This window comes from Coregonus clupeaformis, chromosome 30, assembly GCF_020615455.1.
Source record: "Coregonus clupeaformis isolate EN_2021a chromosome 30, ASM2061545v1, whole genome shotgun sequence".
Classification (NCBI taxonomy): domain Eukaryota; kingdom Metazoa; phylum Chordata; class Actinopteri; order Salmoniformes; family Salmonidae; genus Coregonus; species Coregonus clupeaformis.
This window is the reverse complement of record NC_059221.1, coordinates 33,593,665-33,615,213: the sequence shown is the minus strand read 5'-3', so window position 1 is coordinate 33,615,213 and position 21,549 is coordinate 33,593,665. Positions and strand designations below refer to the sequence as shown.

Below are 21,549 nucleotides of genomic sequence, written 5' to 3'. Positions count from 1 at the left end.
TTGGAAGCACAGTGTTTGTGTATCTCAGCTGTCAATCACGTATCTTATGAATTCCTTTCTTAATGTGGACACACCCCCTCCCCTCTCACCCAGACCAAATGGAAGCTCTGTTTTCATGTGTGATAGAGCTGCCTGCAGCTAGCTGGAGCCAGGCTAATAACCCACGGAAGGGCATAGCGACCTCGCGACAGCCAGAGAAAGGGTCACTCTGCAAGGCATAATGCCAAGATGACAGGAACCCCTGGAGCCTCTAGAGGTTGCCCTTAGACACTGATCTAGGACCAGTTTTTCCACCCCCAAGTCTAATCTTAAACATGAGTGGGGAAAAAACAAAGCTGACCTCAGATCAGCCTATAGGAGCAACCTCCCTGTTTCTCCACAGTAGGATTTGCTAAACTAGCTGGCTACGCTACACTGGGAGTTGATGTTAGATTGCTTTTTTCCTGGGAGTCAGAGATAGCTATCTCTGTGGTTGTGTTTCTGTGGTGATAGGATAAATACTCTCTCTCCATGGCTCCTTAGGGAAACACTGGGAGAAGCAAGGTCAGGGTTGAAATGATGTGTGAGAGCATGCTTCTGATCATAATGGGACGAAGGAATTTCAAATACTGTAGAGAAAATAGGCTACTGGAGGAATAGGCTGACTCCCTCGCTGTAGATTTGTTGTCTCTTTTGCTCACACATTGACTACCCTATCACCTCTCTCTTCCCCATATTCACTCTAACAGCTCAATATCTGCACCACTCCCTTCCATCTACCTCTCCGTCTTTCCTCCGTATTGCTCTCTCACTTTACATTTTAGTCATTTAGCAGATGCTCTTATACAGAGCAACTATGGTTAAATGCCTTGTTCAAGGGGTCATCTACATATTTTTTTTACCTAGTCTGCTCAGGGATTCGAACCAGCGACCTTTCGGGTTACTCGCCCAACGCTCTTAACCACTAGGCTACCTTCTCCTTGATGAGGTACCACTCCTCTCTGACTCTCTATATACTGTAGCTCTCTCGCTCTCAGTCGCACTTGAGTCCTGGAAGAACTCCTCAGGTTTCAGAGTACACATACAGATACAGGCCTGTAGCTCAGAGAGGCACTGAATGAAGAGCCCTCTATATAAAACCTGACCCCAAACTGAGTGGAGGGACTGTGTGTCTCTCAATTATATCTGAATCTTGAGCTCAAGAGGAATATATGCGGACACTTACCCCTCTTTCCTTCTCTCTTTTCTCCTCTCTCCTTCCCCACAGATCTCCCCCCTGAGTGGACTGTTGGAGGGGGGCACTCTGCTCACGGTGCAGGGCAGGAACATGGGCCGCAGGGCTGACGTGGTGGAGGTCTCCATCGGGATGGTTCCATGTAAAATCCTGCCTTACCAATACACTGTCTCTGTACAGTAAGTAAATGTCTTATGATTGATTGATTAATTAATTAATTAATTAATCATTCAGTCAGTCATTCAGTGACTTTGTGCACAGGTGTCAGAAGTTCACAAACAAAAAATGTCATCATGATGCTGTTTCATTAAATGTATTAAAGCATAGTATAGAACACCTTTATAGAACACTACTATTCGTTTTAAACCGTTCCATTCACATAAAGGAGATAATTTGAGGCCCACAACACTATCACCAAGGAGACAGCAGAACCCTGGGTTAAAACCTGCACATAGTATTCCATTGAAACACAGTAACTCTAGAACCACATAAAAACTTCCATACCAGTTTCCATAATGTTCCATGGATGGAAATGTTTATCTGGTCCCTCTCCACTGGAGCCAATCAGGCTGTACTAGAATGCAGACTAGTGTTGGGGTAACCCGCAGGTTTTACCTGGCTGTCACTACTCAAGCTCTCGTTTGAGGCCCACACCAAAAGTGTGACCAAAGTTAAATTTTAAATTTTTCCATCTACGGAACATTGCCAGGTTACGACTTATGCTGTCACAGCCTGCAGCTGAGCGACTCATCCACCCCTTTATCTCATCCCATCTGCACTATTGTAATGCCCTTTTTGTTGGCACATCTGCTAAGTGTCTAAACAGGCTACAATATGTCCAGAATTGTGCTGCATGTGTCCTCACCCACGCCTCCCCTCGTGAGCACATCACTCCAGTGCTGTTCAACCTCCACTGGCTCCCCATAAGCTCACGCATTGACTTTAAAATCCTGGATCACAACTACCAAGCTATTCACAACTCTGGACCCAGATACCTGTCTGACCTCATGCTACCACCCTGCCCCACACTCACCCTTTACTCCTCCAGGTCCATCTCCCTTAAGCAGCCCCACAGCAGACTAAAAACTATGGGTGACAGGGCTTTCAGTTATGTGACTCCTTGTCTGTGGAACGCACTTCCAGTCACTGTCAGGGCTGCATAGTCTCTGGTCCTTGTTTAAGGAACAGCTAAAGACTGAGCTGTTCAGAAAAGGACCTCTGTTAATTCAGTTCTCCTGTCCACCGGATCTGACGACACCTGTATATAGCTTTGATTGTTGTCTGTGTTCTATGTTCTGTGTTTTGGATGTTTTTTGAATTGTATTATTATAAAAAAAATTCCGCACCTTGGGTGTGAGAAAAGCGCTTTACAAACACGTCTCACACACTCTCCCAAACACACACACGCTCTAGATCGCTCCAGACTCAGCGAATCAGATTTCACACCCGGTATGACCACACCCTGCTTGCTCGTCCCTCATTGATTCCCTGAGTTGGTTGTTATGACAGCAAAATGTTTCCTCCTTGGAGGGAGCGGTGCTGACAAATCAAAACATGTCAGTGTGTCTGACAGCAGGCGCACGCACTGAATAGACACACACACACCCACCGGCATGCGTGACCTCACCGCGGCCATGGCTGTTGAGACAGGTGTCCATTCGTGTGCTGAGAGGGGTCACATCTGTGAGCCAGAGGGACGTGTGCTGCTCTGGAGAGAGAGAGTTGAAGTCAGAACATGTCAATATTTTATTAATAACATGGGTTAAGTAGGGACACCTCATTAAGTGTAGTACATTTACATCACCCACTCTGGACACATCTATTGGTTTAAGAGTAGAAGTTCAAGCAGTTCAAGCTGCCTACTTCCTAACCAATCCTCCATCACTCTTCCATGTCTCTTCTGCATCCTGGTTGGCTCCTCTCTCTCGCTCTCTCGCTTGCACGCACGTGCACACACACACATACACACACACATACACCACCTTCCTCAGGCTCAGTTGCTGATTATCCTGGTAATCCTCTCTGGGTAAATATCTAGAGACATTGCCCATAGTAGCCAAAACATCACCCACTGGAAGCTAAAATATTTCCTCTCTTGGCAGTGAAGGAATGTAGAGCGAGGGTCAGTCAGTGCTGTGCCTTACTGCCTGGCTGCTTTACTGCCTGGCTGCCTTACTGCCTGGCTGCCTTACTGCCTGGCTGTCTTATTGCCTTACTGCCTTACTGCCTGGCTGCCTTACTGCCTTACTGCCTGGCTGCCTTACTGCCTTACTGCCTTACTGCCTTACTGCCTTACTGCCTGGCTGCCTTACTGCCTGGCTGCCTTACTGCCTGGCTGCCTGGCTGCCTTACTGCCTGGCTGTCTTACTGCCTTACTGCCTTACTGCCTTACTGCCTTACTGCCTTACTGCCTGGCTGCCTTACTGCCTTACTGCCTGGCTGCCTGGCTGCACACCTGCCTGGCGGCCTTACTGCCTTACTGCCTGGCTGTCTTACTGCCTTACTGCCTTACTGCCTTACTGCCTTACTGCCTGGCTGCCTTACTGCCTGGCTGCCTGGCTACCTGGCTGCATTACTGCCTGGCTGTCATACTGCCTTACTGCCTTACTGCCTTACTGCCTTACTGCCTGGCTGCCTTACTGCCTTACTGCCTGGCTGCCTTACTGCCTGGCTACCTGGCTGCCTTACTGCCTGGCTGCCTTACTGCCTTACTGCCTTACTGCCTTACTGCCTTACTGCTTTACTGCCTGGCCGCCTTACTGCCTTACTGCCTGGCTGCCTGGCTGCCTTACTGCCTGGCTGTCTTACTGCCTTACTGCCTTACTGCCTGGCTGCCTTACTGCCTGGCTGCCTTACTGCCTCACTGCCTGGCTGCCTGGCTGCCTTACTGCCTGGCTGCCTTACTGCCTGGCTGCCTGGCTGCCTTACTGCCTGGCTGCCTTACTGCCTGGCTGCCTTACTGCCTTACTGCCTTACTGCCTTACTGCCTGATGGGTGGCTGGTTATGCAGGGACAGGGTGGCCTCTGCATGGGATCAGACTGCATCAACAACACCAGTCACCATAGGACCTACCGAAGAGATTAGTCTTCAGTAAAGACTTAAAGGTCGAGACTGAGTCTGCGTCTCTCACATGGATAGGCAGAACATTCCATAAAAATTTAGCTCTATAGGGCACCCCTCGGTAGGAAAAACAGAACTCGACAATCAATTGTGCCAGGTAATATAAAAAGCTCAGGCTAATGTTCCTATCGACCCAGTAAGGCCAGCAGGCTAGTCTTTTGCATGTAATTGTTATAAAAGTTGTATTGTCAATTTGTTTTGTATTTAAAACGCCACTTTAAAAGTGTACATGACACTGCAACAAAATATCCCCACGGGGACAATAAAGTCAGTAAAGGTAAAGGGTAAATGGTAAAGCCCTGCCTCCAGCTGTTTGCTTAGAAATTCTAAGGACAATAAGGAGGCCTGCGTCTTGTGACTGTAGCGTACGTGTAGGTATATACAGCAGGACCAAATCGGAGAGATAGGTAGGAGCAAGCCCATGTAATGCTTTGTAGGTTAGCTGTACAACCTTGAAATCAGCAGTAGCCTTAACAGGAATCCAGTGTAGAGAGGCTAGCACTGGAGTAATATGATCAGATTTTTTGGTTCTAGTCAAGATTCTAGCAGCCGTGTTTAGCACTAACTTAAGTTTATTTAGTGCTTTATCCGGGTAGCCGGAGAGTAGAGCGTTGCAGTAGTCTAATCTAGAAGTGACAAAAGCATGGATGACCTTTTCTGCATAATTTTTTGACAAAAATATGGAAAAAAGCTGTCCTTTAAATATTCTTGATATGTTCGTCAAAAGAGAGATCATGGTCCAGAGTAACGCTAAGGTCCTTCACTGTTTTTTTTTAGACGACTGTACAACCGTCAAGATTAATTGTCAGATCCAACAGAAGATCTCTTTGTTTCTTGGGACCTAGAACTAGCATCTCTGTTTTGTCAGAGTTTAAAAGTAAAACATGTGCCGCCATCCACTTCCTTATGTCTGAAACACAGGCTTCCAGGGTAGGCAATTTTGGGGCTTCACCATGTTTCATCGAAATGTACAGCTGTGTGTACTCCGTATAGCAATGAAAGTTAACATTGTGTTTCCGAATGACATCACCAAGAGGTAAAATATATAGTGAAAACAATAGTGGTCCTAAAACGGAACCTTGAGGAACACCGAAACTTACAATTGATTTGTCAGAGGACAAACCATCCACAGAGACAAACTAATATCTTTCCGACAGATAAGATCTAAACCAGGCAAGAACTTGTCCGTGTAGACCAATTAAGGTTTCCAATCTCTCCAAAAGAATGTGGTGATCGATGGTGTCAAAAGCAGCACTAAGGTCTAGGAGCAGGAGGACAGATGCAGAGCCTTGGTCTGACGCCATTAAAAGGTCATTTACCACCTTCACGAGTGCAGTCTCAGTGCTATGATTGGGTCTAAAACCAGACTGAAGCATTTCGTATACATTTTTTCTCTTCAGGAAGGCAGTGAGTTGCTGCACAACAGCTTTTTCTAAAAATGTTGAGAGGAATGGGAGATTCGATATAGGCCGATAGTTTTTAGGCTGAAGGTTTAGCTTTTTCAAGAGAGGCTTTATTACTGCCACTTTTAGTGAGTTTGGTACACATCCAGTGGATAGGGAGCCATTTATTATGTTCAACATAGGAGGGCCAAGCACAGGAAGTAGATATTTCAGTAGTTTAGTTGGAATAGGTTCCAGTATGCAGCTTGAAGGTTTAGAGGCCATGACTATTTTCATGAATGTGTCAAGAGATATAGGATTAAAAAACGTGAGTGTCTCCATTGATCCTATGTCCTGGCAGTTTTGTGCATACTCAGCTGAGCTTTGGAGAAATACGCAGATTCAACGAGGAGTCCGTAATTTGCTTTCTAATGATCATGATCTTTTCGTCGAAGAAGTTCATGAATTCATCACTGCTGAAGTGAAAGGCATCCTCTCTTGGGGAATGCTGGTTTTTAGTTAGCTTTGCGACAGTATGAAATATACATGTTGGATTGTTCTTATTCTCCTCAATTCGGTTGGAAAAATAGGATGATCGAGCAGCAGTGAGGGCTCTTCGATATTGCACTGTACTTTCTTTCCAAGCTAGTAGGAAGACTTCCAGTTTGGTGGAGCGCCATTTCCGTTCCAATTTTCTGGAAGCTTGCTTCAGGGCTCAGGTGTTTTCTGTATACCAGGGAGCTAGTTTCTTGTGACAAATGTTTTTTGTTTTTAGGGATGCGACTCCATCTAGGGTATTACGCAAGGTTTCATTTAGATCCTCATTTAGGTCGTTAACTGATTTATGTACTCCGACGTCCTTGAGTAGGTGGAGGGAGTCTGGAAGGGCCTGTAGGAATCTTTGCGTTGTCTGAGAATTTATAGCACAGCTTTTGATGGTCCTTGATTGGGGTCTGAGCAGATTATTTGTTGCGATTGCAAACGTAATAAGATGGTGGTCCGATAGTCCAGGGTTATAAGGAAAAATATTTAGATCCACAATATTTATTCCAAGGGACAAAACTAGATCCAGGGTATGACTGTGGCAATGAGTAGATCCGGTGACATGTTGGACAAAACCCACTGAGTCGATGATGGCTCCGAAAGCCTTTTGGAGTGGGTCTGTGGACTTTTCCATGTGAATATTAGTGTCACCAAAAATGTGAATATTATCTGTCATGACTACAAGATCCGATAGGAATTCAGGGAACTCAGTGAGGAACTCTGTATACGGCCCAGAGGCCTGTAAACAGTAGCTATAAAAAGTGATTGAGTAGGCTGCGTAGATTTCATGACTAGAAGCTCAAAAGACAGAAACGCAGTCAATTTAATTTTTTGGGGGTAAATTGACATTTGCTATCGTAAATGTTAGCAACACCTCCGCCTTTGCGGAATGCGCAGGGGATATGGTTATTAGTGTAACCAGGAGGAGAGGCCTCATTCATCAGGCTTGAGCCATGTTTCAGTCAGGCCAATCACATCAAGATTATGATCAGTGATTAGTTCATTGACCATAACTGCCTTGGAAGTGAGGGATCTAACATTAAGTAGCACTATTTTGAGGTGTGAGATATCCCAATCTCTTTCAATAATGACAGGAATGGAGGGGGTCTTTATTCCAGTGAGATTGCTAAGGCGAACACCGCCATGTTTAGTTTTGCTCAACCTAGATCGAGGCACAGACACGGTCTCAATGGGGATAGCTGAGCTGACTACACTGACTGCGCTAGTGGCAGACTCCACTAAGCTGGCAGCCTGCTGCCTGGCCTGCACCCTATCTCATTGTGGAGCCAGAGGAGTTAGTGCCCTGTCTATGTTGGTAGATAAGATGAGAGCACCCCTCCAGCGAGGATGGAGTCCGTCACTCCTCAGCAGGCCAGGCTTGGTCCTGTTTGTGGGTGAGTCCCAGAAAGAGGGCCAATTATCTACAAATGCTATCTTTTGGGAGGGGCAGAAAACATTTTTCAACCAGTGATTGAGTTGTGAGACTCTGCTATAGAGCTCATCACTCGCCCTAACTGGGAGGGGGCCAGAGACAATTACTCGATGCCGACACATCTTTCTAGCTAATGGATGGACTTCATTAGCTAGATTTCATATTTATCTACTTGATCCAGCTTTATGAGCTCAGGGATCCGCATCAGAACCAGTCCTCCAGCCCAACCCAGCCACTCCCAGCCATTCCCAGCCATACTCAACCCAACCCAGCCATACCCAGCCATACCCAGCCATACCCAGCCTTGGACCCAGCCCCGTTTCTGGTTCTGCCCTGTCTCTGGGGTACCTGCCTCACATGTATAAAAGGTTTAGACCCTCATCAGAGGATCAAGCCTCCTGTTAGTCAGTGACTAGACCCCTGTTTCAGTTGCCAGGTAGCTAGGACCACTATAGAACCTGCCAACTGACTAAATAAACTGCCTGCACGTGCCCAACAAGAGGAGGGTGGGAGGATGGGCTTTGAGCCATGCAGGGTTGGGGTGGGGGGGTCATGGTTCCCCCTTAGTTTATTTCTGTGGGGAGTCATTAGATCATAGCCTGGTCCCAGATCTGTCCTGTATGCTTTAGCCAACTCCTCTGACTGGCAGGGCCAAAGCACATAGCGACACAGCACATACAGGCCTTCCAAAATGTTCTCTGTTGCGCTATCACTGTATGATTAATCCTACAGCTTCCCTCTGGTCCCAATACTGTATGATTACATGAGGCTTAATTACAGCTATGAGGTGATAAAACAAACCAATCCAGTCAGCTCGTTAATCCCCTCTGTGGATAACTGCGTCTGGAACGGGGCTTTGAAGTCCCCCTCCACTGGGTTTAGTCAGCACTGTACAGTACTGAGCATAGACATTATTACTCCACTGGGTTTAGTCAGCACTGTACAGTACTGAGCATAGACATTATTACTCCACTGGGTTTAGTCAGCACTGTACAGTACTGAGCATAGACATTATTACTCCACTGGGTTTAGTCAGCACTGTACAGTACTGAGCATAGACATTATTACTCCACTGGGTTTAGTCAGCACTGTACAGTACTGAGCATAGACATTATTACTCCACTGGGTTTAGTCAGCACTGTACAGTACTGAGCATAGACATTATTACTCCACTGGGTTTAGTCAACACTGTACAGTACTGAGCATAGACATTATTACTCCACTGGGTTTAGTCAGCACTGTACAGTACTGAGCATAGACATTATTACTCCACTGGGTTTAGTCAACACTGTACAGTACTGAGCATAGACATTATTACTCCACTGGGTTTAGTCAGCACTGTACAGTACTGAGCATAGTCATTTTTACAAAACCTCTAAGGATCTCTATTTTATTGTCTGTTTAGCTTTGTTATAAAGTTGTGAAATTCATCAGAGGCGTCATGCCCATAAGGGGCACAGGGGCACAGGGGCACGTGCCCCCTCAGATTTGTCCTGCTTAGAAATTAGTAAGTAATTACTAAATGTACTGAATAAGACTCATATTCCTTTCAATCTTTTACCCAGATGTTAGAGATGCAGAGAAGCATATGTATTTTCTTTTTTTTTAAATACCACAGGAGGATACAGACAGCTCAAAAGGTATGTTTAGATATGCTGAAAAAAGTTTTAAAAAATTACGTAGAATTAAGCATAATCTGCATAAGCATAAGCATAACCCGACTGGCGCAGTGGTCTAAGCTCTGTCGTAGCCGGCCGCGACTGGGAGACCCATGGGGCGGCGCACAATTGGCCCAGCGTTGTCCAGGGTAGGGGAGGGAATGGCCGGCAGGGATGTAGCTCAGTAGAGCATGGCGTTTGCAACGCCAGGGTTGTGGGTTCGATTCCCACAGGGGGCCAGTATAAAAAAGAATGTATGCGCTCACTAACTGTAAGTTGCTCTGGATAAGAGCGTCTGCTAAATGACAAAAATGTAAATAATGATTATGGCTCTAGCTTGCAGGAAAAATGTGTTTCAGGTGTTTGCAAAATTCTCGAACTTACGGGCCATCCTCACATACTTTGTGTCGCCTCAGAATTTTGGGTTTCATGATGCCCCTGAAACTCATGACAAATAAAAAAATATGTAATCCACACAGTTGCCACAGAAACATCCTTAAAGGCAATTGCCAACAGGCTGTGATGTCCCAGTGGAATTTGTGATGATTGTTAATGATAGTTCCGATTGAGAGTGTCCACTGTGATCACAATGTTGTGTTCTATCTACAGGCTGGTGTGTGTTACTGGGAAGACCTTTGATCTCACAAATGATGTCGTCAGAGTTATCGTGAACCAGAATGCAATGGGGGTGTCCAAAGAGGTCTTCTCATACTTGGTGAGTGTGTTCCCGTTGTCAATCCTCTCTCTCTTTTTCTCAATTTTTCTCAATTTTTCTCTCTTTCTCTCTCTCTCTCTCTCTTCCCCCTCTCTCTCTCTCTCTCTCTCTCTTCCCTCTCTCCCTCTCTCTCTCTCTCTCTCTCTCTCTCTTCCCTCTCTCTCTCTCTCTCTTCCCTCTCTCTCTCTCTCTCTCTCTCTCTCTTCCCTCTCTCTCTCTCTCTCTCTCTCTCTCTCTCTCTCTCTCTCTCTCTCTCTCTCTCTCTCTCTCTCTCTCTCTCTCTCTCTCTCTCTCTCTTCCCTCTCTCTCTCTATCTCTCTCTCTCTCTCTCTTCCCTCTCTCTCTCTCTCTCTCTCTCTCTCTCTCTCTCTCTCACTTCCCTCTCTCCCTCTCTCTCTCTCTCTCTCTCTCTCTCTCTCTCTCTCTCTCTCTCTCTCTCTCTCTCTCTTCCCTCTCTCTCTCTCTCTCTCTCTCTCTCTTCCTTCTTCTCTCTATCTTCCTTCCTGCTTTTTTCTCTCCTTCTCCCTGACCTTCTCCCATTTTCTCCGTCCTTCTACTTTTTATTTTCAGTATTTCTTTGCTCATAGTCTTTATCTGTCTCGTTCTAGTTAAATCCACAATCTCTCCGTTCTTTATTCTCCCTCGTCTGTCCCTCCATCTCTCCCCACTCCCTGGTCCTTGTTCATACTGGGAAAGTGTTCCCAATGTGTCAGTTGAATGTTAGCAGATTTCTCTTATGATATTCAGGAATGCAAATGTGTGGGAATCTACAAACATTCATCAGAACTGCAACTAAGCACTATTACCATGCAAAAACAAACATGGCGCTTGTTGAAATGTTCCCCTCTTTGAATTCATTACAAGCCGAGGAGCCTGGCTGCTTCTTCTGCTGATTGACCTCAACCCACACAGTCTCCCATTGGATTAGGACTACACAGCCTGTGGAAATACACATCTAAATCCTCTGTTTCTTTTTGTTAATGGACAAAGAGTTGATTTTTAATTCAACTGGAACATTGGGTAATTTCAGCCACTATTAAGAAAGACTTCTGCCTGTGAGTCATGATCTCAGTGATAAACAACAGACTTGGAGACGAGAGGGTGTTGAACACGCAAAACAACAAATGTTTTTTAGGGTTGTGGGAACCCCTTGCGGTCCCCTACCACTTTCTGGGATGATGCTCCAGGGTGTGAGAAAGGGGATTCTGAGGAAAAGGGATAACGGTTCGGATCCAAACGGAGACAGGATGGGTGCCTCCTCTGCACCTCCTTCCTTTGCACCTCGGGCCGGAAACATCTGCCTCCACCTTACACGAACACGCGCACACACATACGCGCACACACATACGCGCACACACACACACACACACACACACACACACACACACACACACACACACACACACACACACACACACACACACACACACACACACACACACACACACACACACACACACACACACACACACACACACACACACACCCTATCTCATACACTCACATAGACAATAGAAATCTCTGCTTGTTCACACACACACAGGAAGGGAATCCTGTCAGTGAGAATGAGAGGTCTTCCCTGGAGGCAGGGTTCACAGGGGGGAGAGAGGCTTCGGAAGTCTCCGGAATGCTGATACTGTATAGCTGTATAGGGATATTCGTATTAGCCCAAGGGACCTGTCCTCTGTGTGTGTGTATGTGTGTGTGTGTGTGTTTCAAGTTTTATATTGTCACATGCTCCAGTACAGTGAAATGCTTAGCTTGCAAGCCCTGCCCAACACTGCTGTATTCAATATTAAAATAGTAGAACTAATAAGAAAAAAAAACACGAGAAATACGAAATAAGAGAGGAAGCTATATACAGGGTAAATGTACAATGTGCAGGTATACTTGAGTATTTGAGGTTTGTGTGTGCGTGTGTGTGTGTGTCACAGAAGGTTGGTGGCACCTTAATTGGGGAGGATGGGCTCATGGTAGTGGCTGGAGTGGAATAAGTGGAATGGTATCAAATACATTAAACACATGGTTTCCATGTGTTTGATGCCATTCCATGTGCTCCGTTCCAGCCTTTATTATGAGCCGTCCTCCCCTCAGCAGCCTCCACTCCTGTGTGTGTGTGTGTGTTTTTATGTGTGTGTGTGTTTGTGTGTTGCTGTATTGCTATATGGCTGTATAGTGAAATATATCCTAGCCCCAGGGACCTGTCATATGTGGATGAGATGAACCCAAGACCATAAGGCCTCAATACAAAACAATACTCAATACTCTATTGGAGTTTCCCAGGGTTTCAGTGTCCTCAAGTTTGAAATATCAAACTTGAAATATGTTACAGTCAGCAACTTATTTAACTAGAGCCCAGGCAACCAAGAGTATGGACTATATAGAACTCATTGATGATTTTAATTATCCAATTATAGTGCCACATTAACCACGTTTCCATCCACAGTTGTTATGCGAGTAAAGTCATACGACAACTATGATGGAAACAGGACGTTTCAGGTACAATTTTATAAATGCCGACAGATCGTTTGTTTGGAGGGATCTTTTTGTGTCGGTAAAGTTAATTATGCGAGAAATGCGCAAATATTGATATAATAACCATCATTTCGAAGTAAACTTGGAGTTGTTACGCCCCTGAAAAAGGGGAGAAATAATCACGAGAGTGATGCAGTTGTTTCCTCACTGAAAACTTTAGTATAATGCTTTTACAAAAATACCACATTTTACAGAACAACAGATCTACAGGAACCAGAGTTTTGTAGGGTACAAAGCTTATTCAAGTCACAACAGCATAAACTGTAATTCACTAAAACATATACAAATGTTTCAATATAACTGTCAAACACAAAGTAGCTTTAGCTCAGTAACCCATAACTACATTTATCAACCATGTCAACAAAGTATTCGAAACACATTATACAAATAACCCCAAATATATTATTAACAGCGCACATGTTCATTCACAATTAGCATAAAATGGCAGCTACTCTCAGTACGAAGCTAATCTTCGCTGCAACCAAGCAGATTTCACTCACACACGCACCTAATAACTCTCTTCAACTTAACTCTAACTTACTCAAGATGTTACTAACACATACCTTAAACTCTCTTGACATGTTAGCAAGTTATTACATTCAAATTAACTCGTTTTATATCAATAACGTACCTGAAAAAGGGGAGAAATAATCACGAGAGTGATGCAGTTGTTTCCTCACTGAAAACTTTAGTATAATGAGGAAAAAGACCGCGATTTCCCCAGAAAGTTGGGTGGAGACCAGAGCAATCGATCTCAGGCTCATAGATTAAGAGCATTTAGTAGATCACAGATTAACACTTTTACCCTTAAATTAGGCACCACAAAGTAAAGTAGTCAATATAACGTTTACACATTCCTCTTACAATATTTACCCTTTTACACTTGACGGATTTTAACACATTTATGAATTTTATCAATCTCTATGAACTAGTACTGGATGCATGAAAATTCTACAGCTGCACCATCGAGAGCATCCTGACTGGTTGCATCACCGCCTGGTATGGCAACTGCTTGGCCTCTGACCGCAAGGCACTACAGAGGGTAGTGCGTACGGCCCAGTACATCACTGGGGCAAAGCTCCCTGCCATCCAGGACCTCTATACCAGGCGGTGTCAGAGGAAGGCCCTCAAAATTGTCAAAGACTCCAGCCACCCTAGTCATAGACTGTTCTCTCTGCTACCGCACGGCAAGCGGTACCGGAGTGCCAAGTCTAGGTCCAAAAGACTTCTCAACAGCTTCTACCCCCAAGCCATAAGACTCCTGAACAGCTAATCATGGCTACCCGGAATATTTGCACTGCCCCCCCACCCCATCCTTTTTACGCTGCTGCTACTCTGTTAAGTATTTATGCATAGTCACTTTAACTCTACCCACATGTACATATTACCTCAACTACCTCAACTAGCCGGTGCCCCCGCACATTGACTATGCAACGGTACCCCCCTGTATATATAGCCTCCCTACTGTCACTTTATTTTACTGTATATATAGCCTCCCTACTGTCACTTTATTTTACTTCTGCTCTTTTTTTTCTCAACACTTTTTTGTTGTTGTTTTATTCTTACTTTTTTTGTTTAAAATAAATGCACTGTTGGTTAAGGGCTGTAAGTAAGCATTTCACTGTAATGTCTGCACCTGTTGTATTCGGCGCATGTGACCAATAAAATGTGATTTGATTTGATTTGATCTTTTTAACCTTAGATATTTTAAGATCCTTACATACCATGAACTTACTAATACTTTTTAGTGTATAACAGGCTATGAATATGTCCTTTAACCTGTCACAGAGTCACACGATAATATGGTGTGTGGTCCCCCCACTACGACTTGGGAAACCATGCAGTTTATTAGTCTACAGATGAAATAAGTTATGATAAACTTCACTGGGTGATGAAAGTGTACGGTGATGAGCTTGATGCTCGTTTCCAATAAATATCAACGGTCTTATTCTAGTGACATGATGATCGATGCTTGACTGCCGTTTGACTGTAAACTAGCCTACTGCACAGCCTACCCAAACTAGCTGTTGGCTAGAGCACATGTGCCAAGACCAGAGTAGGAACATTTGCTATTTAACGCAACAGTTTTTGTGACAAAATGGTAGAGTTGAAAATGCAATGGATATACATTGAACTTTAGATTTGTATTCGGTACATGAAAAAAGTACATTTTGTGTGCACTATGTCATCACGCACTGACAATTTGGTGGGAACACACCACTGGTGGGAAAATGTGCATATTTCCTTTATGCATATTTTTGAATATTCACATGTAAATCTGTTGCCAATTGGATGGAAACCTAGCTAATGACTCAAAGCCAGCAGACTGCTGCATCGGAGGTGTGTACAGTAGTATAACAACACATATGTCCCACCTCCACCCCAGGTCCCCAAGCTGCTGTCCATGGAGCCAAGGAAAGGCTCTCGTTCCGGGGGAACCAGGGTGACCATCAGGGGGGAGCACCTGGACACTGGATCTCAGGTCAGAGTCAAGGTCAACGGCACCCAGGACTGCACCATCCTCACGTGAGTCTTACTGTGTGAATTATTACATTGTCATCACCTTTGGACTTGTATGTTGCTGTGCTGAATCTGTAGGCTTTGTGATGCTGAGTGTTATTCTAAAGGAGACAGTCCACTTGAGTTGTTTGGTTATATCGTACGGTATTGTTATTTCTTCAGCTGCTGTTCTTGGATGTATTTGTTATGCAAACTGTCTTGGTGTGTGGTTTTATTATGCTGATTGTGTGGTATTATTGTGTCCTTGTGACTCTGTGTGTGTGTGTGTGTGTGTGTGTGTGTGTGTGTGTGTGTGTGTGTGTGTGTGTGTGTGTGTGTGTGTGTGTGTGTGTGTGTGTGTGTGTGTGTGTGTGTGTGTGTGTGTGTGTGTGTGTGTGTGTGTGTGTGCGTGTTCCAGGCTAACCAAAGACACCATCGGGTGCACCATGCCTGCGGCCCTGCACACACACACTGAGGCGGTGTCAGTGTGTGTGGAGTTTGAAGACATTCCCTGTCAGAGCTCTGAGCTCCTCACCCAGTACATCTATGAGAAGAACCCCACCATCAGCTACATCAAACCCAGGAAGAGCTACCTCAGGTACACACACACACAGAGAAAGAACAGTCAGTGTTCTGCACTGTTCTATTGATAAATCTAACATTCCATAGTTTCCATTTATCCAGTGTTTCATAGATAAACCACAGTGTTCTATTGACAAATAAGAGTATAAAATCATGTAGAAAATATTATTGCATTAATTATACAACTCGTAGTTCCATTACACCACAGAACCTCTCTTGGAGGGTCTCTCTGGTATCCCACCCAGCCACAGAGATGAAATACTGAGTTAATGTATTCCTGATGCTCTGTGGCTTCTCCAGGCCTGTGTGTGTGTGTGTGTGTGTGTGTGTGTGTGTGTGTCTGTGTGTGTTTTAAATGACACCTCATGTGTGAGACAGACCCATGAGGGAGAGCACAGTGTGTCTGATTGGCATGTATGCTGACACTGACTGTGGTTGTGTGTGCGCTCTGTCTCTAACCAGAGTGGTTGTCTTTGTGTCTGTGTTCCCTATTTCTGACCATTTGTGTGTGTGTAGTTGTGTGTGCTCTGACCATAAGTTGTTGTGTGTTTCAGTGGCGGTCGGACCATCACAGTGACGGGGCAGGGTTTTGACCTGGTGCAGAGTGTCACTATGGAGGTGCAGGGCATCGGACAGGCTGTGAGTCACAACAGGGAACCTCTCTGGTTGAATAGACTAACTCCTGAAGTAGCTAACATCTTAGAAGAAGCTGAAAAACTGAAGTGAACTAATAGAATGGACTCCTGCACAGTATGTACACTTCTAGACCATGAAGCTTTTCTTCTCCTACTCATTGTCTTTCCTCAGGCCTGTAAGGTGCGGTCTCCCTCCATGATCACATGCCCCTCCCCCACCTCCAGCCAATCCCAGCAGGCCACGGTAGAGTTCTTGCTGAATGGAGTTCTCTACACGGGAGATAGCCCCGCCTTTGACAGCCCAGACCAGGAGGAAGAGGAGGAGCCTCACGGAGGTCACTTCCTGTTGGAGTACGTGGAGGATCCTCAATTCTTCACCGCCAACAAGGAGAAGCTGATCAAACACCACCCTGGAGAACCACTCACACTCATCATCAATGTGAGTGACAGCCCAGCACACCAATGGGAGAGGGTGGAGCAGGTGAGAAGTAAAAGGCCCGTTGACCAGGGAGATTAGTGGACTTGCTCCAGGAACTGTCCAGTCCTGTCAATCTGGATGCACTCTGAGAATAGTAGGAAGACATGTCTCAATGGCTTTGTATTCTTACTCTCTTTAAACAGATCAAAGAATGTGTAGCTCTGAATCCTGGCTTGTGTTTATGTAAGACTTGGCTGTTCCTCAGAGATGGAAGTACAGGACAAGAACACCACCTCTAAGCAAAGAACCCAGTTAGCCATGTTTGTGTGGGATCTTGTCTGTTTTCTTGCTGACTTATGCTACTGCCCCATATCTACTGCCTCATATATGAGGGAGGGTTGAGGGTTGTAATGCTAACAGTCATAAAAGCTGTAACTCTACTGGTGCTGCTGCTCTATACAGGCCTTGGTGCAGGAAGGGAGAGAGACAGACAGCCAAAGTTGCAGAGACTTGCAGAAATAGGACTTTGAACATTGGTCGGTCTGAGTTCCTCTCTCTGTCTCTCTCTCTGCCCCTCTCGCTCTTGTTCTCTCCTCTGTGTGTGTGTGTGTGTTTGTGTGTGTGTGTGCGCGCGCGTGTGCGTGTGTGCGTGCATGCGCGTGCCAGGAATGGCAGCCTCAGCCTTGTCTACTTGGGTGAAGGAGGGGAGGGGGGTATTCAGTGTTGCTTCCTGTTTTCTTTGGGAAGGTGGATTCCACTTTGGGTGGACCTAGTTTGAGGAACACTGGCACATGTCACCGTGTGTGTATGTGAGTGGGATGGACCAGGTTGAGAAAATGTTGGGTGGAGTGGAACGGGTTTGTTTGATGGAGATTGTTGTTTGGTTAGATCCTATGTGAAGGACCTCTGTTGGAATGCGGGTGGGTTTTGTTTGCTTTCATCCTGTTTTGGCCTTGGGTATTCATTGTTCCGTGTATGTCTGTGAGTGTGTACATGTTTGAAGGTATGTTTGTGTGCCTGCCTGTGTACGTTTGTGTTCCCATTATGCAGGTGTGCATGTGTGTGGTATGTATGTATGTATGTATGTATGTATGTGTGTGTGTGTGTGTGTGTGTGTGTGTAAGGAAGTGTTTGTTGACAGAGACCCAGGGGGTGGCATCCTGCAGAGGGGACAGGACAGTACAGGGTCCTGAGGGTGTAATCACAGAGAGGAAACACACTTGGGATAAACACACAACCTCTCCTCTCCTTTCCTCTCTTCTCCCCTCCTCTCCTCTCCTCTTCTTCTCCCCTCTCTCCTCTCCTCTCCTCTCCTCTCCTCTCCTCTCCTCTCCTCTCCTCTCCTCTCCTCTCCTCTCCTCTCCTCTCCTCTCCTCTCCTCTCCTCTCCTCTTCTCTCCCCTCTCTCCTCTCTTCTCCTCTCAGTCAGTTCTCTCCATGTCTACTGTTTGATTCTTTAAGATGAACTCTCGCCCAGTGTGTGAGGAGAAATGTTGTGAAACAGTTTGGCACAGGACTACTCAGTGCTGAATGACAGGCCTGCACGTGCGTGTGAGTGTGTGTGTGTATTGTGTGTGTGTGTATTGTGTGTGTGTGTGTTTATTGTGTGTGTGTGTATTGTGTGTGTGTGTATTGTGTGTGTGTGTGTGTGTGTACTGTGTGTGTGTGTGTATTGTGTGTGTATTGTGTATGTATTGTGTGTGTATTGTGTGTGTGTGTGTGTATTGTGTGTGTGTGTGTGTGTGTGTGTGTGTGTGCGTGCCCATGCGTGTCAGCTGTGCCTATCCGAGCCAGACCATAGTGTCCCCAGTGCTCTGACTGACAGGCGGCTGTTTTTGTTTGGGTCTGGCACAGAAAGGACCGAGCGATTTGGAGCTGGCGCCAGAGGAATACTCAGTGATGATTGGCTCCTATCCCTGTGACATCAGTTTCCATAACGACCAGCTGTTCCACTGCACCATCAACGGCTCGCTGGGCTCCAGTGAGGGAGAACTGCCTGTTACAGTGAGAACAACTACATTATATTCTGAGGCTACTACTTTGGACCGCTTTATTATCAAGATTTTGAATCAGTGTCCAGTTTGGTTTTACATACCGACTTTATGTCACAATGATTCAGCTGAGAGGGGTCAGGGTGTAACAGTAAATCTAAAACTGAATTCTAAGAGTTTATATCTGTTCATCTGTCATCTGTTCATCTGTAATCTGTTCATCTCTTGTCTATCTATCCATCTGAATCACACACCCTCACAGGCACAGTGCAGGGGGTAACAGTCACAGTGCAGGGGGTAACAGTCACAGTGCAGGGGGTAACAGGCACAGTGCAGGGGGTAACAGGCACAGTGCAGGGGGTAACGTGCACGCAAGCATGCACATACACACACACACACTCGCACGCATGGATGCACATGGACACACACACACCACACCCTGGGCTTTCATTTAAATTCTACTTTTTCAGAAGGGACCCTGGGACAGTGGCCTTGTCCACATGTTTTGGTTTTGTGTCAGAAGTCTCTTTATAATAGAAGGGCTCAATAAAGCCACAACCAAACTCTGCTTCACTCTGTTTCCCATTTCAGTCTTATTTGAGAGGGTTTATTAGGGAAAAACAGGCATCAACATTTGACCTTTGATCTGAGTTAGAATGGCCATGTCTGACTGTCTATCAGTCTATCTATCTGTCTGTCTGTCTGTCAGTCTATGTCCCTCACAGATGGTCAGAGAGAGAGAGAGAGAGAGAGAGAGAGAGAGAGAGAGAGAGAGAGAGAGAGAGAGAGAGAGAGAGAGAGAGAGAGAGAGAGAGAGGGGGGAGAGAGAGAGAGAGAGAGAGAGAGAACACTCAGGATGTCCATAAATAAACACATGCAATTAGCAGACAAACACAGAGGGCAGGGGTCAAACAAGATGTCATAACACTAACGGGTGGGCTGCCCTCATCTCTCCTGAGAATGTGTGTGTGTGTATTTATATATTTGTGTGTGTACCGATAAATGTGCATATTTGTGTTCTTTGTTTGCTAGGTCCCCCCAGTTTAAAGGGTATGCAAATGCTTAGCTTTGGGGCATTAAAACAACCTTTTGATTTCTTCAGTGACTGTTCAGCGGCATACCAGTACCTATTTTTAGCTCTATTTCCCATGGCTCAGAAGTGAAGCTGAGCCTCTGTATGAGAAGCTGTGTGTGAGGTGTTGTAGGGGTTTTCTGCACCCCAACCGAAACAGGAACACGGAACAAAATGGCATTTCTTTCCACCACACCAGTTCAACTCTTTTTTTGCTTTGTTTTTATGGTTTGGATAAATAAACAGTCAGACCAGAGAGAGACCATGCGGAGAGACAGACCACTAGTTCCCCTCCTCATTCTAGTAATAGAAGGTTATGGGGTTGTAGGACCTAGAGGCAGACATACTGAATTCGGCAACAAGGTTGAGATAGAAAATTGGGTTAGTAAGTGGAAGGAACTGAGTTGCAGAAGTGTTTTAGATAACAGGGTATGAATATTGGACAGAGGCTAAGAGTCCATATTGGCCAACCAGAAAGCAGAAGTGAAAGTCATCCCTCCAGTAACATCTGGATCACCCTGAACTGGTTGACTCATACCATCACACACATTCCAGTGTGTGTGTGTGTGTGTGTGTGTGTGTGTGTGTGTGTGTGTGTGTGTGTGTATTAGTCTAAATGTGTATTTTTCTGATTGTGTGTCAATGTGAGACTGTGTGCATTTATGTTCTCTCTTTCAAAGACCTCAGAGTATATGTTTGCATTGGTATGTTCAAACAGGCCTGCTAAACACTTTTCTCTTCCCATTCCCCTATTTCCTCTCTCCTCATCCCCCCTTCTTCCCTCCTCTCACCCTATATTTTACCCCTCCCCTCTAGGTGCAGGTGGGTAACTTCCAGAGGATCATAGCCAAGGTGCAGCTGGGAGGTAGTGAGCTGGCCATCGTGGTGTCCATCGTGGTGTGCTGTGTGCTGCTGCTGCTGTGCACTGTGGGTAAGTGTCTGGACTTGTGTCTTTGCCGGGGGTGATGGATGTTTGGCTGCCTTGGCGACGGATGCTCCAGATGTCAGGGAGATAAAAGGATCTCCGGGGTCAGGGTCTCCCCCTGTCTACACAGCACAAAGACACCACTGTTCCCACTGCTCCCAGTGTGTGTGTGTGTGTGTGTGTGTGTGTGTGTGTGTGTGTGTGTGTGTGTGTGTGTGTGTGTGTGTGTGTGTGTGTGTGTGTGTGTGTGCGTGTTCTCATGCGGTTGTATGTCTGTGTTAGTCTGTTTTTTTATGTGTGTGTGTGTGTCTCTGACAAGTGTGTGTTTTCATTTCTTTCCAGAAGCTGTATGGAGCTTTTACAAATGGAGTATGTCCTGATTCATTACATCATGTCAACCTGTGATAACATGATATGGTTTCAAAGACATCTATTTAATGACTCTGATGTCTTCTCTCTGTTTCTCTCCCTCATACTTTCCCTCGTTCCCCTTCTCTCTCTCTCTCTCTCTCTCTCTCTCTCTCTCTCTCTCTCTCTCTCTCTCTCTCTCTCTCTCTCTCTCTCTCTCTCTCTCTCTCTCTCTCTCTCTCTCTCTCTCTCTCTCTCTCTCTCTCTCTCTCTCTCTCTCTCTCTCTCTCTCTCTCTCTCTCATTCTCTCTCTCTCAGCTCTGGTGGTGTACTGTACTAAGAGCCGGAGGGCGGAGCGCTACTGGCAGAAGACTCTGCTGCAGATGGAGGAGATGGAGTCCCAGATCAGAGATGAGATCCGCAAAGGTGCAGTACCACACTCACTCACTCACTCACACACACATGCACAGACACACACTCA

The 21,549-nt window shown here is 45.6% G+C and overlaps 1 protein-coding gene across 1 annotated transcript in view; it reads left to right on the top strand.

The window, feature by feature from the left end:
* The window catches only part of LOC121545387 (plexin-D1), a 117,558-nt gene that overhangs the window by 63,577 nt on the left and 32,432 nt on the right, over positions 1–21,549 (top strand). Inside the window, exons 13-21 of the mRNA XM_041855861.2 lie at positions 1,247–1,392; positions 9,959–10,064; positions 14,986–15,125; positions 15,517–15,696; positions 16,235–16,319; positions 16,488–16,754; positions 18,587–18,736; positions 20,612–20,726; positions 21,387–21,494. Of these exons, the coding sequence (XP_041711795.1) occupies positions 1,247–1,392; positions 9,959–10,064; positions 14,986–15,125; positions 15,517–15,696; positions 16,235–16,319; positions 16,488–16,754; positions 18,587–18,736; positions 20,612–20,726; positions 21,387–21,494 (1,297 nt within the window). The remainder of the gene's footprint in view (positions 1–1,246; positions 1,393–9,958; positions 10,065–14,985; positions 15,126–15,516; positions 15,697–16,234; positions 16,320–16,487; positions 16,755–18,586; positions 18,737–20,611; positions 20,727–21,386; positions 21,495–21,549) is intronic.